Here is a 14,340-nt window from a genome sequence, read left to right as displayed (position 1 = left end):
TAAATAGCTGAGGAAAAGGTGCTACGGTCTCCCAGGCAAGTTATCGGCCCATAACCCTAACGTTACATCACTATCACATGATCCCTCTTTGATCGTGTGAGTATGACAAGCGCCCAGCCTGGTCACGCCTCATTCCTTTTGTTGAAGAGTAGCCATCCTATCATTATTCATGCCAGCTAGTGTTTCAGAGCGGGAGACTTTTTGCAATATTATATGTGCAGTTTGATGATAAACCTACAGTAAATTTGCATTGATATATCTTGAGTAATATTTTCCGGGTGCTGTAATAAGAGCCCTGTATATTTCTGCTTACGGTGTGATATGCTATTGTATTTTCTCTTAAGCAAGTCGATGTTAAAAACAGTCTGAATAACTAGAGAATATCAAAGTGTAATACGCAAAATAGTCACTTAGGAAACGGCGCTTGATAACTAACACATCATCTCCTCCCTGACCCCTTTTCCCACCTAAGGATAGGATGAGGCAAAATTGAGAGTCAAGAAAAGAAAAAGTACGCAAGTGGAAGCTAACAGTATTTAATATAATGAAATGGTGTTCGCCCGAGCTTTCGTCTCTTGTTTCGATATGAAGCAGGATTATCAGCTTAGCGTTTTTCTCTGCTAGATTTAATGTTTACTTCCAGTTAACCACAATTTTTGTCATATACCACCTAGAAACTTTTTGATATTTATTGATTGATTGATTGTATTCTTGAGTTTTCTATAAAGTTTTAGCGAGTTTCTTGCGACGTTTTAGACTTTCTTGTATTTAGCGTCTGGTAGAGCTAGCTTAGTGTTATTTATAAAGGTTCGAAGGTATTCTGGAGAATTATAAACTCTTCTGGCCACTTTTTGGAGCTTTTCTGCAGTGAACGATGTTCTAGCCTTAACTGAAAAGAATATTGGCGAATTTTTAATTGATAACCAAATATGCCAATTTAGCGTTTTTGATTCAGTGCGCTTAGTTGTGACAGCCATCATCGATTTCATCCATATTTTAATGATATTGAAGAGCTCTTAATATTATTTCCATGGATTTAAAGGTTTTTCTTGCTCATCAATGCTCATTAGCGACCTCTCATGTGACAGCTCAATTGGTAACCCTGAACTTGAGTGACGTAAACAGCAGAGTATCATGGCGACTGAGGGTACAATGTTTTGGTGGCGCGTCAGCTGACTCAGTGTAAACTATGAATTAACTCTCATGGAATAATCCTTGCTAGTGGGAGGAAGGACATAAGTAAAGTGGGATAAATGTGCTAAATGACGTCAGATACCGAAGAAATAAGCCCAGTCGCGGCCGAGACAGCTGCCGCAGTAGTGGACGACAGAATTCGCTCCTTGTCTACTGCGTCTGAGGCCTCTGAGGATTCTGCCACGGCGTTATTGCCCGACGTAACCTTTGGACCAGGCACACACACGAGCATGGGCTCACCCAGGAGCAACAGGGAGAGCCAGCCCCTCCTAGGCGCTAGACACGAGGCTGACGATTTCAACCATTGGCCAGGTGCAATAACTTAGCCTTCACAGTAAACAAAATTTCAGTAACTTACAGAAATTCCCAATAGCGAAGACAAACTTTACGTGGGTATAATTCTTCCAATTGGATAAGTTCCTGTAGTGGGAAATGGAAATGCAAAATTTCACACGCCTAATCATGACCAACCTCACCCCACCTAAGGATGGGCAAGGTAGAGTCCAAACAGTGAAAGAATAACTTATAATTATAGCCAGATACCATAATTGCAAAATGCCCTACTTAACAAATTTTCATAACAATACTGTTTAAAGGGTGCATGAGGCAGGCAAAGACCATGGTAGCAAAAAAATGCTAGCATCCCTGTTCTTTTGATTAGAAGATACTTTTGTTTGTCAGTTTCAGAATCAGATTGATCAGTCCCTCAAGTTTTGTTTATATGTTACAGTCTCCATTGTAAGTCAGAGAAGCAGTATGAAATATCACAACCATTTTATACAGCTGGTATGGCTTTCAGTAAGGAAAGTAGTTGTTGCTCTACCCTACTCTCCCTGGCTGAGCAGACCCATTGAACATAGGCTAGGCAAGAAGCTGCCTTCCTGTGGCAGCCAGCACATCCCCAGAATTGAAACAGGGTCCTTCCACATGGTGAGATGCAGGGAAAAGGAGAATGCTACCGAGAGGATGAGCTGTGTATAGGAGATATGTATAAGTAATCTCAGCCTGGACTTTGACTGCTTGGTTAATATGGTTGAGTACCCTGCCTGGAAGTGTTTTTAAGGTTAGGTGCCGATGATATATGCACGAAGTTCTGTGCAGAAAGTTCTCTTAGGTGGTTAAAATCAGAATGGGGATTGTGGGGGGGTAAAGCCTCCAGTTAGGAAAAACTAGGTTAGGTTAGTTTAGCTTTTTCCTGATCATTAGGTTGCCTGTAGGAGAATTTTATTGTATGTACCAATGCACTGGCAGCAGTTACTGCACTTGCACAAACTGTTTGCATATGCACGCTCGGGTGAAGGAGAACTTTCTGCTCGGAGAAACTTTGTACATCTGATGTCAGGCCTTGAATCCACGTCACTTGCATGGTAGCACCTCCTGGAACGGTGGTAACCATTCACATACTATTTTTGATGGTCAAACAGGTGCTACACCTCTCCCAAGGTGTTAGACAGGGTAGGGACTTTTGGCATCCTTGAGACAGATGCATGTTCTGATGGCATACCCCATCAGGAAAGTTTGGTAGTAAATGAGATTTATAGATAGCATTGAAATTTTTAATTATGCAATGAGCAGTTTACCAGAAATATTGTATACAGTGGCCTTAATGCAGGTAATCTTCTATAGTTTCATTTTGCAGAAAACTCAAATACTTGTAGGTACTGTACAGTAAATGAAAAAAGTAGACAAGTACCTTTAGACAAGTACCTTTTTATGCTTTATAGACAGAATGATTTATAATAATAGTAATAGTAATTATTATTATTATTATTATTTTTTTTAATAGTATTTCATGAACCACTGAGGTGGTTTGGACATGTGGAGAGAATGGAGAATGAAAGACTGACTAAGAGGGTGTATGTAGGTGAGGTGGAGGAAGGGAGAGGGAGGGGTAGACTGAGGTTGAGGTGGAGGGATGGAGTTGAGAGGTATATGAGGGAGGGGGGGGGTGAGTTGGGGGGAGGGTAGTCAAATGGTGGGTGACAGAGCGACTTGGAGGCGTTTTGTCTGCAGCCACCCTTTTCGGGATTAGGGTGTCGGGCTATAGATAGATAGATAGATATTAACTTAAAACCTGGTTTGGAAAGTTTTCAGCTAATACCATACAGTTTTGCAGTTTTTAATACGGTATATACTTTTCTTTTCAGATGACCCACACTTCACAGATCTGGTTAGACAAGCTGAGACTTCCATAGAGAGTGGCATCTACCCTGAGAGAATATACCAAGGATCCAGTGGAAGCTACTTTGTTAAAAATAGTAATGCGGTAAGGATGAGAGTTTTGTAACCTGTAGATAAACAGTATATTTTCAAGAATAATATATTAGTCTAAATGTCTGTCTATATAACTATTTATCTATGTTTGTTGTCAGATGCCTTAATCCCAGAAGGGCAGGCCACAAACCAATTGCCTTCATGTTGGCCTGTCCACTGCCATCAGGCTGCCATCTTTCGAACTTGCACCACACTCACACGTATACCTCTCCACCACATTCCTGTATTTTATCCTCTGTCTTCCCCTTCCCTCTTCCTTTCCACTTCACTCACACTATCCTTGTCAGTATCCTTTTCCATTCTCTCCACATGGTCAAACAATACTGCTACATGTAATCAGAACATACTTGCATTAGCTCTGCTGTCAAGTTAAAACCAGGTGTGACACCCTTGTCTTGTGCTGCTTGTACAAATCCAGTCATCTTAATTCTGTCATTTTACAAGTTTCATCAGCTTCTATACCACACAAACCTCACTCACTCACACATTCATTTACCATATCCTTCCACCTTCTTGACCTACCATACTTCCTCAGACCACCAATCTCTTGTATCTGCTTAATCACTGTATCTCATCCTTTTTCTCCATATTATCACATCATGTAAGTGTACAATTGTCTACCAGGCTATCAACATATTTCCTTATTCTTAATCTTATCTTGTAAAGGGATCCCTCATTGTAAGTCAGATATTTGTTCCAAACTGTCACCTTTTTCCATACAATTGATACTGTAAATTAAGGAAAACTAGCAGAAGTGTTTTATTGGTTCAGTATACCTCTTTCATCTGAAACTAGATTTTCGTCCTTTTGCATCTTATTTCAAGAAGCTAGGTGGCAGAAAAAGACTATAGTACCATTGTACTACCATTCTATGGCACTTCTTTCGATGAACATCAAATTGTAGCATTGACCTGTTATTACAACTTAGCAATCAAGTTGGAGATATGGTAAATTTGCCAGGAGTTGGGAGCGGGGCAGTGAAATGGTGGGGAACAGGGCGACGTGGAGGCGATTTGTTTGTGGCCACCCCGAACGGGATTGAGGTGTCTGGCAATAGATAGATAGATAGATAGCTATAGCAATGGAACTTTAATAGGTAATATTTCTGTAGTTTGCTGTGGGAATAATACCATACCATATCAGAAGAGTATGTAGAATGAAGTGACAGAGCAAAGACTTGTATACTGTATCCAGAGTCTTCATATGAACATATATACCATCTAAGCGTTCACCTTTCTACCCAGCTAACAACAAACATCCTTACTCCACATCTTTGCAGTACCGGTACATGATAGTAGTTCACAAAAGATGCGAGTGTAAGGTAATAATTATTGAGGGATGTAAGGTAGTAATAATGGTAGAGTGTTAGAATCAGTGAAACTACAATGTGTACTGGTATACTTTACTGTTTTTATCCATGTACATAGGAGCCAGAGATTGTAAAAAGTTCTGGACTCTTTATTTATTTGTGTAGCCACCTGTTTATTTAATTTTTCCTGTAGCAAGTGGTGGCAGTATTCAAACCAAAGGACGAGGAGCCATATGGGCGGCTAAACCCCAAGTGGACCAAATGGCTACATAAAGTCTGCTGCCCGTGCTGCTTTGGCCGGTCCTGCCTTGTGCCCAACCAGGGTTACCTCTCTGAAGCAGGGGCCTCCCTTGTAGACCAGAAACTCCAGCTCAATGTAGTTCCTAAGACTAGGGTAAGTTTCTGAGTCACTGGGTTGCATTCTGAGTGGCTTTGGAGACTTCATAACATCTCTTCCCCTTCATTGCGATGGCACATGGTTATTTTTATGTCACCAAATGATTTAGCTGCTTAAGATGGGACCTTGGTAATGTTGTTAAGAAATGAAGTCTGTATCTAAGCCCTCCAGTTTGAAAAGTTTCTCCTGAGCTGAATAAAATTGTGGTAATGATGATGATAATAATGGGTATTTATAATAATATGTTGACCACTGTATTGAATGTGTCAAAACTGAAGTGGTCACTGCACTGCAGTTAAAAGAACAAAGAATACGGTACAGGAAAATTTAGCAAAAATATAATTCCTAATTTAGAATATGGCAAGTACTTTTGTGTGAGGATGGCTGATTTTGTAAATACATATGTGAGAAAAATGAATCTGCTGAAATTTTATTTTGTAAGATTTGGGGGTAGCTATATCAGATAGTGAGATATCAGATAATGGCTGCATGCTACTATTGTTCTGCCTGTTAGTTTCATAAGCAGGATATTTTTTGTTCATTTATTAGTCTTTGATTAATTATTTGGAGTGTACTAAAGGTAAATAATTTCTTCTATAATGTATGAGTTTTGTATGGAATTTGACAGAGCCCCTGTAATATTACTGTTTTCTCTATTGCTTTTCAGGTAGTGAAGTTAGCTAGTGAAACTTTCAATTACACGCGAATAGACAGAGAAAAATCGCGTGCCAAGAAGATGGTGTCTGAGAGGTTCCCAAAGGTGGGGCGACATTTTCACAGGATTGGACTCCCTCCTAAAGTAGGATCTTTTCAAGTATTTGTAGAGGTAAGATGGCAAGAGGTTAAAAAAAAAAAAAAAAAAACTACTGTAACTATTTTTTATAATGTACCATGTAACTTTTTTCCCTATAATTTATTCATGCCAGTGAGGTGGAGTCATGACTGGGGCCATGAATGGTGTGAGAATGAGGGAGTTGCCCTTTCAGTTAAGGGGCAGACTTTTGGTTATTTCTTATTCTTATATTGTTGTTGTCTTTTTCCATCATAAGGTGGGAGAAGAGGTATGGACGATGATGATGATGATGGTGATAACAACGTATCATCCTCAGTCCATACCTAATTCTCACCTGAAAGATAGGGTGAGGAAGGATGTAGGAAACAAACAAATGGAGAAGGCAAATAAGTGGGAGGATGTCGGATGGGTTGCCAACACACAGTCATTCAAGCATCATTCAAGCTTTTAGAATTGTTGCTCGGCCAAAGAAGCAGGACCATCAGCTGCCTCCTCCCCCCTTCCTCCCCCCCCCCCTTTTTTTTTTCTCTCTCTCTCTCTCCACTTTACATACCATATATCTGTCAGCTGGAGTCATTCTGTCAACTCCCAAGCCAGAAAAGGTGTGTCACACTTTTTTAATACCCTTTTCTTTACATATTTAGCCATCTGCTTTTATCCCTTTTCAATTCCATAGCTTTCTTAACTTCTGTACTGCACTTACATATTCTGTGTATCTATTGTCAGATGCCTTAATCCCGTTAGAGATGTCCAAAAACAAATCGCCTCCATGTTGCCCTGTCCCCCGGCATTTCACTGCCCTGCTCCCAGCCTACACCCCCGACTCTCATATACCTCTCCACTCGATCCCACCATCTCATCCTCGGCCTCCCCCACCCTCTCCCCTCCTCCACCTCACTCATATACTCTCCTAGTCAGTCTCACTTATTTTTTATATCTTTGAGGCTTACTACACCTCCTGTCACTTCCTTATGGCCTATACTCATATTTACCCCTTCACAACCTTACCAATATAATTTTTTTCTCTTTGGCTTTACTGTATAAGCACACGTGGCTCAAAGATCATATTCAGCAGCGATGATATCAGACCCAAGTTTTTTTTAAATTTGCAATATATGAGTTAGAGTGAGGAGGAGCTAGGACTCAGGGCGTTGAATGACCATGTGGATGATTGTGTGACCCATTTAACTGGATATGTTACTGATGATTCACTTCCTCAGTTTCATATTTTCGTAAGCCTTTTTTTTCAGGATTCTGCTTCACGCCATCTTTAGGTGGTAATTTTGTTTTTCTTTTTTTTTTTAATGTTACAGCTGAACATTAAATTATAAGGCAGTTGTTGGTCAAGTAATGTGAAAAGAGTATATCTGCCGTTTTCTCCCAGGGCTACAAGGATGCAGACTACTGGCTGCGGAGATTTGAAGCGGAACCACTTGGGGAAACCACTGGACGGCAGTTTCAGCTCCAGTTTGAACGTCTGGTAATCCTCGACTACATCATCCGCAACACTGACCGAGGCAACGACAACTGGCTCATCAAATACGACAAACCTGAACTGGCAGATGATGGCGAGGGTGGAGAGGTGGGGCTGGTTAGAGAGAGAGAGGGAGAAGCATGACAATAATAGTGAATCCTAACACTGATGATGATTGGAGGAGGAGGAGGAAGACAGTGATACAGTGGCAGTGATGATGGTGACAATACACCCAAAGACAGATAATGTTAATAATGAACTCTAGATATTAACAGAAAATAAACCCTAATACATTAACATCTCTATTTCTCAGGACTGGTCACTGGTAAAGCCCCCGGAGGTGAGAGTAGCGGCCATCGACAATGGTTTGGCATTCCCGTTCAAGCACCCCGACTCGTGGCGCGCTTACCCTTACCACTGGGCTTGGTTACCCTGGGCCAAGACACCCTTCAGTACGGAGACCAGGGACCTCGTTCTGCCTCTGCTCTCTGACATGAATTTTGTCCAAGAACTCTGTGATGATATGTATAATCTTTTTCAGGTAGGAAGAAATTTACAGCAAGTTCTCACAGTTCATTGATTTGCTGAGTGTTTTTCTGTTGTTGGGTATGGACAGATGAAATGTATAGTAAATTTGTTGTAGGTTTTCACTCTAATCTTACTGTCAGGACCAACTTGCCTTGCCTCGGGCTTCAATGCTGCTAGTGGGGCAACGTTAGGATTGGATGATGGATGGATGGATGGATGTTGTAGGTATGATCCTAGATAGGTGGCTGAATGCATTTTGATCTTGTGATTCCAACGAGAGAAGTATGTTGGTCGTCTACCCTTAAATTTATTGGACTGATGTATAGTAACCTAGCCTCCTACCTCTACATTTTGAAGGAGCTAAAGTGGGATTGGTTAAACTGTTTTATCACCTTGATATGTATAACACTCTGTGTTTTTTCTTCTTGCCTACAGACAGATAAAGGTTTTGACCGTCACATCTTTGAACGTCAGATGTCTGTGATGCGAGGCCAGATACTGAACTTAACCCAGGCACTGAGGGATGGCAAGAGTCCCGTGCAGCTCGTCCAGATGCCTGCTGTTATTGTTGAGAGGTACATGTCCATGTACAGGCCATCCTAATTGTAATGGTGGGATGCTATGAGAAAACCCATCATTGAGCTGGGGTATCATTAATCGGGGACACTATAACATAGAATGTATAGGGATGCGTTGGAGAGCCTTGGGAGACCCCCCTCAACCAAGTCCAAAACCCACCCAAATGAATCCAAAAACTAGTTTCTAGTTCTCCTAAACCCCAGAATAGCTTTAAAACAAGCTAAACTAAGCCTGAAATCAGTTCATAATCCACCTAAACCCAAAAATAATCTGAAAATCATCAAAAGTAAGTCTGGAAAAAAATCTTACTTAGTAAACTTTACCCCAAAATGACAGTGTTCACCCCACCTATGACTAAAACACATTAATCTAAGTGTAAAAAACAGTTCATAAATCAACCTAAACACAAAATTTAACTCTGAAATATCATCAAAATTGTTTAAAAAAGGAACGGGGGGGGGGGAATCAGATAACCGGGGACTGACCATCAATAGGTGGGGAAGGTTGTTAATTTTCTTACATCGTTATGGCGGGGTATCGTATTGCGGATTGTGTAGCAGGGTATGCCCGTACTGCTTATCAGTGTTGTCCTGACCTTTAGAGAGCTAATATTGTTTTATACATGTTAATTAGTTACCTGGTACCTTAAAACCATATGGATACCTGGAAGTCTAGCAAGTAAGGTATTCCAGCTGGATGTGGCTCATTAGTGTTTACATTTCAATGGTAGTTAGGGTTTATTGCTTGTATAATGGCATTGAGATGAGTTATTGGTCATTCTCTTATCTTAAAATTCTGGAGTAAGGGGCCTAGTCCCAGACCCCTGCCATGCTCCTGACAGGAAAGGATTAAATGGTATATAGATAGATGTATATGCAATCATTCCTCGCCTAGTCTAGGGTGTGTTCAGTCAAAATGCTGCTTCATGCAGAACAACTTAATGTGAGACGTGCTTCTAGTTCATGATGGGAGGGGAAGGGCTATTCCAACACAACTTTATAATGAATTATCCATAAGCAGCTGTAATTGATAAAAAGGTGTTTCATCAGCATCTAATATGAAACAACTTTTAGCATTTATTAATGTTGCTCTTGTTACAGCTGAGCTTTGAAGATGGAGAGATGTATAATATTAGTCCAAGTTAAAGTGGACAGTGTAAACTAGTATTTTCCCCTTTTCACATTCAAGTATTTGATTTCCTGCTGCAGTCTCTTCATGTAAGATATGCCAAAGAAGTTTTCCACTTAACAGCTGTGCATTGTTAGGTTTTTTGGGAAAGCAGGGTATCATAGATGATGATGATTTATTTATTTACCTGGTAGAAGCCTGCTTGTAATAAGTAGAAAAAAAAAAAAAAAATTACTGGAAGTTGTCACTGAAAATTCACATCAATACTATCCAAAAAACTTACTAACCCTGAAAATGTAAATTAAGGTGGTTAGGATAGATTAACAGAAGCAGGAAAACATTAAAATAGGGAAATTAACTCCATGCTTGGTTCAGTGGGCTACACGTTATTTTTCAAGCCATTAACTCCTTGGCTACAGCATGCCAGCCAAACGTGACATCCGTGGTGCAAGAGGTGTTGGGATTTTTGTAGTGTACAAGTCATTACGCAAGTAAAATCAGTCCATCAGCGTATCAGTGAAGCATATTAGAGGACACTAGGGGCCCGCATTCGTTTGTAGTGATGATTGGTCTCCCGCTTGCATGTTTCCCTTTCATGTTTTGTGGGCCCCACCTCACCCCATCCATAAGTGGGAAAAAAGCTCAGGATGATGTGTGAGATGGATTCAGGATTCTGGAGACATTAATTTTGAGTGACTGAGAGTGTGGCATGCTGTTAGTAGTTTTCATTTTTTTGTTTTCTGCCCTCTGGACCCAACCTCACGCCATCCATGTTTGAGAAAAGAGTTACATATCGACAGGTGTTAAAAGTTTTTTTTTATATTATTATTATTATTACTCTCCTTAGCATTTGTCCATTTTCAGATCCAAGGGTCGTGTTGGTACGACGGCACGCTTCCGTTCTTTCAGCGACACATTCACACAGTCATTCCAGGAGAAGAGTCCGTTTTTCTCGTGGTGCTGAAGCAAGACTTGGTTTGGTCCATCCTCTGTTTAACCCATAACCACCATGGATGCATTTGGGTATATTACTCAAGCTAAATCCAGACTACTTTATTTAGCTGTGGGAATTTCTAGCTGTCTAAAAGTTAATCTCTTTTGTCCAATTGTCGTATTTTTTTCGTTTTATGCTTAGCTGTCACCATATCAGTTTATTCTGCTTAGAAATGATTCTTTAGAACCAGAGGGGTTAGATAAGACATTCAGTTACTCTTTCGTTAGTAGAGGTCTGTCTCTATGAGTCTATATACCGCCAGATGCCATAATCCCATAAGGGGTGGCTGCAAACAAATTGCCTCTGTCACCACATCCTTTTGCCATCTGGCTGCCCTCTCTTTTAACTCACATCCTCCCTCTCCCATATACCTCTCCACGCTGTTTCCGTATATTCCTTGGCATCCCTCTCCCCATAAGTTATCTGGGGATCGTGAAAGTATAAAAGCAAGTCACTGGATTGGAGGGGTTAATTGATATGCCTGAAACCCTTTGACCACTGAAATTCCTGAGCTGAATAAAATTGTCTGTTGGTAGCCAGAGTAAACTAACTTAAGGTCATATTCTGAGTGGCTTGGGAGGTTTTGTAACACCTTTTTCTTCGTGATTTATTCCATGCACTACACCTCATTGTCTTTTATTTTATTGATGCAAGCTCTATCCATACTATTTATGTATTGCCTGACATTTTAATTCCATGAGTTAACTACAAACAGATAGTCCCAGCATCGCTCTGTCCTCTGTCATTTGGTTGCCCTTCCTCCAGCTCTTCTCCCCCTCCCTCCTATGTCTGTATTCCATTCCTCCATCTCGTATTAGATTAGTATAAATGCTATTACACGAGACATTAAGGTGTAATATGCAAAACAAATTGCTAAGGAAGAGGTGTTAAGAATCCTACTATGCCCCCAAGAATGCAGCTCTTATGTGTCCATGAAGGTTTAGCTTTGATTTATTATTGGCATTATTAGGAAAATATTAGTTTGTACTCCTTTTGTGTAGATTTGATAGTTCATTGTAGTGTCTTTGTATCGGCCATCATTGCTACTTTTTTGATGAAGCAATATTTTTCATATCACTTTACATGTTTAGAAGGAAAGTCAGGTAGTTTTTTAATCCTTTCAACCGTAGACCTCTCTCTCTCTCTCTTTTTTTTTTTTTTTACCTTCAGACAATTTTATTCTGTTTAAAAAGAGACATTTTGAACTAAGGGTTAGATTTCGCCATCATTAAACTTCCACCATCAAAGACATCTGTCATGCGGGGTAAAATCATCTGGTTTTATTGAGTTTGAGGTATTTGAACTAGAGGGGTTAGGTACAGCCTTCATTAACCCTCCACTACATGAGATAATTTTTTTTCATTCATTGCCAGACGCCATGTATCCCAAACGGGGTGGCCGAGGGCTTAGAGTTAATTGTTTTACAGGGAGGGGCACTAATCCCCCACCAACCCCACTTGACACGTAGGGAGAACGTTATGCCAACAGCATCTAGTGTTCCCAGGCGGTCACCCATCCAAGTACTAACCAGACCCAACGTTGCTAAATAAAATTATCTAGTTTTATTCTGTCTACAGACTTTCTGAAGTGTTGCAATTCAATATAGCTTTCTTTAACCCCTTCAGTGTGCGATGCTTTTCTAAAACTGAATAAAATCATCTGGAGTTAGCAAGAACGAATTATTGGCATGAAGTTTACTGTCTTTAAATGAACACCTAATGGTCTGATGGTCAGGTCGTCCCAGTCAGTGGCTGCCTTGTTTAAGTTTTTCAGTCCTGTAATACTACCACTGGGGAAGGCTGGTCATCTACTTATTACTCCTTCAACATTATGACATAGTTTGTATATTATTCTTGGTATTTCCTGACAGTTTTATTCAACACCAGTGGGACTTCCTAACTGTAGGGGATACTTAAAGCCTTAATAAACCCCTTCAGTACAAAAGTCATCTGGAAACACTAAGAAATATTTATAAAGGATTTCAAGTGTACTGGAGGGGTTGAATATACTGCACTGTGGTTGCCTGGCCTTGGAGTCCCTATACGTCAAAGGCCGTTTTTCTCTTGTTGCAGTACTCCCTTTTGGTTTCAGTATGGAGAGTATTTCTGTGAGCCTTTCTTTTAATTTACCATGAGATCATTAAGTCCCTCAGCACGAGGACATCAATTTCCATTTGCTCTTGCTGCTACCGTTTTCTTTTTTCTTTCTTGAACTGAAGGGATAAATGAGGGCTGTATCCAACTTCACCAGTTTTAAGTCTTGTCATCGTTATCATCAGTTGTCAGCCATTAATTGTCATCGTCATCTTTCACGCCTTGCTCTTCCCTGGGAACCTCCTGACAAGAGATGAATATGACAGAATCACTTCCAAGCTACATTGTTTATGTTTACTCTCCCCTTCTCAAACATTCCTCCTCCACTTCCTTCTCGCTCACCTTTATACTACTCCTCCTCTTTGCCATATGACATACAGTTTGCATCTTCCAACATTCCTTTAATCTCACATTCAAAGACATTCTCTGGCATCATATCAGTTTGCATTCTATGTTTATGTCCATATCATCTCATTGTACTTCATTTTATTCAGTCACTAATTCATGTTTCATTCCTTTCACTTTTTTTTTTTTTTTTCTCATACACCATCCATTGTGCCTGTGCTTACAGCTCTTCTGAAAAGGTAATTTTAACTTGTACTATAAAAAGTTCTGTCACTGCTGACCAGGCTTCACATCCATATGAGTGTTAGCAGTCAAACACATTAACACAGGGTTCACATAATCTCCATACTAACCAACCTACCCTTCAGAATACAACCAAATTCTGTTTGTCCAAATGCTGAATAAACTCGTTTAGTGATGGCAAAAGCAAAATGAAAGGGACGTCATGTGAATCAAGGGGTTAAACTTGTGAAATAAATATGCTGTAAATTTATGGTCAGAGGCATTCCTGATCCCTTTCTATTTAGTAATGTCTTTTTTCATTTACTGTTGCTGCTGCCAGATGACTTGATGTAGTTTAGGAGAGTCCCCTAATGGAGAAGTTAATGAAGGCTGTATCTGACCCCCTCCTGTTCAGAAGTCAGTCTCAAGATGAATGAAACTGCCTGAAGAGAGCAAGAATGAAGTGTCACAGAACTGAAGGGGCTAATATGACTTTTTAAAAATCTCATACTCATCTTTCTATTCAGTTTGAAAAATGGGCACTTTTGGAGGTATACATTTTTATCAAGTTTCTATGATGAGCTTCTGATTTCTTTTTTTAATGTATTATTATTCTGTAATTACACTTTCTTAGTAGTTTCTTGTTTTGATATGTTGATTTCAGCATTGCAGTCATTACTTAACTCCTTCAACCCAAGTGCAGTACATAATACTGTATACATTTTACTCGTGCTGCTACCTGACAGTTTTTATTATTGTATTAGATTTTTTTGGAGTGGAGTAGCCATATAACGAAACTCTTGTGCCTGGTGGTTTAGTGAGTAATTAAGGCACTCCAACCAGATTGAGCCTGTCTCGGTTTATATCCAAGGGGTGGTTGGGGTTTATTGCTCACATAATGTCACCCAGGGATGAGTGAGGCTGGTCACTCTCATCTTAAACGTCAGGACCATCTTGCCTGGCCCGGGGTTCCTTCACTCATCATGGGGCAACGCAGGATTAGATGATGA

General features: G+C 40.2%; 1 protein-coding gene across 1 annotated transcript; it reads left to right on the top strand.

Moving 5' to 3' along the window:
* Positions 1 to 1,160: 1,160 nt before the first annotated feature.
* Pi4KIIalpha (phosphatidylinositol 4-kinase II alpha) lies at positions 1,161 to 10,791 on the top strand. The gene is made up of 8 exons (XM_080271103.1): positions 1,161 to 1,506; positions 3,342 to 3,460; positions 4,971 to 5,171; positions 5,842 to 6,000; positions 7,352 to 7,549; positions 7,755 to 7,982; positions 8,405 to 8,544; positions 10,541 to 10,791. Exons 1-8 carry the CDS (start codon positions 1,263 to 1,265, stop codon positions 10,638 to 10,640), a joined length of 1,389 nt encoding a protein of 462 aa, XP_080127229.1. The 5' UTR covers positions 1,161 to 1,262; the 3' UTR covers positions 10,641 to 10,791.
* The last annotated feature ends 3,549 nt before the right edge of the window (positions 10,792 to 14,340 follow it).

This window comes from Coenobita brevimanus, chromosome 44 (genome assembly GCF_032717465.1).
Source record: "Coenobita brevimanus isolate Jiangsu-jjx chromosome 44, ASM3271746v2, whole genome shotgun sequence".
NCBI lineage: Eukaryota > Metazoa > Arthropoda > Malacostraca > Decapoda > Coenobitidae > Coenobita > Coenobita brevimanus.
The sequence above is the reverse complement of the archived record's forward strand: the minus strand, read 5'-3'. Positions and strand labels throughout refer to the sequence as shown.

Coding starts and splice junctions, on each gene's coding strand:
- Pi4KIIalpha (XM_080271103.1), top strand. CDS start 1,263: ATGACGTCAGATACCGAAGAAATAAGCCCAGTCGCGGCCGAGACAGCT. Junction 7,550..7,754: donor ATGATGGCGAGGGTGGAGAG/GTGGGGCTGGTT, acceptor TCTATTTCTCAG/GACTGGTCACTGGTAAAGCC. Junction 8,545..10,540: donor CCTGCTGTTATTGTTGAGAG/GTACATGTCCAT, acceptor GTCCATTTTCAG/ATCCAAGGGTCGTGTTGGTA.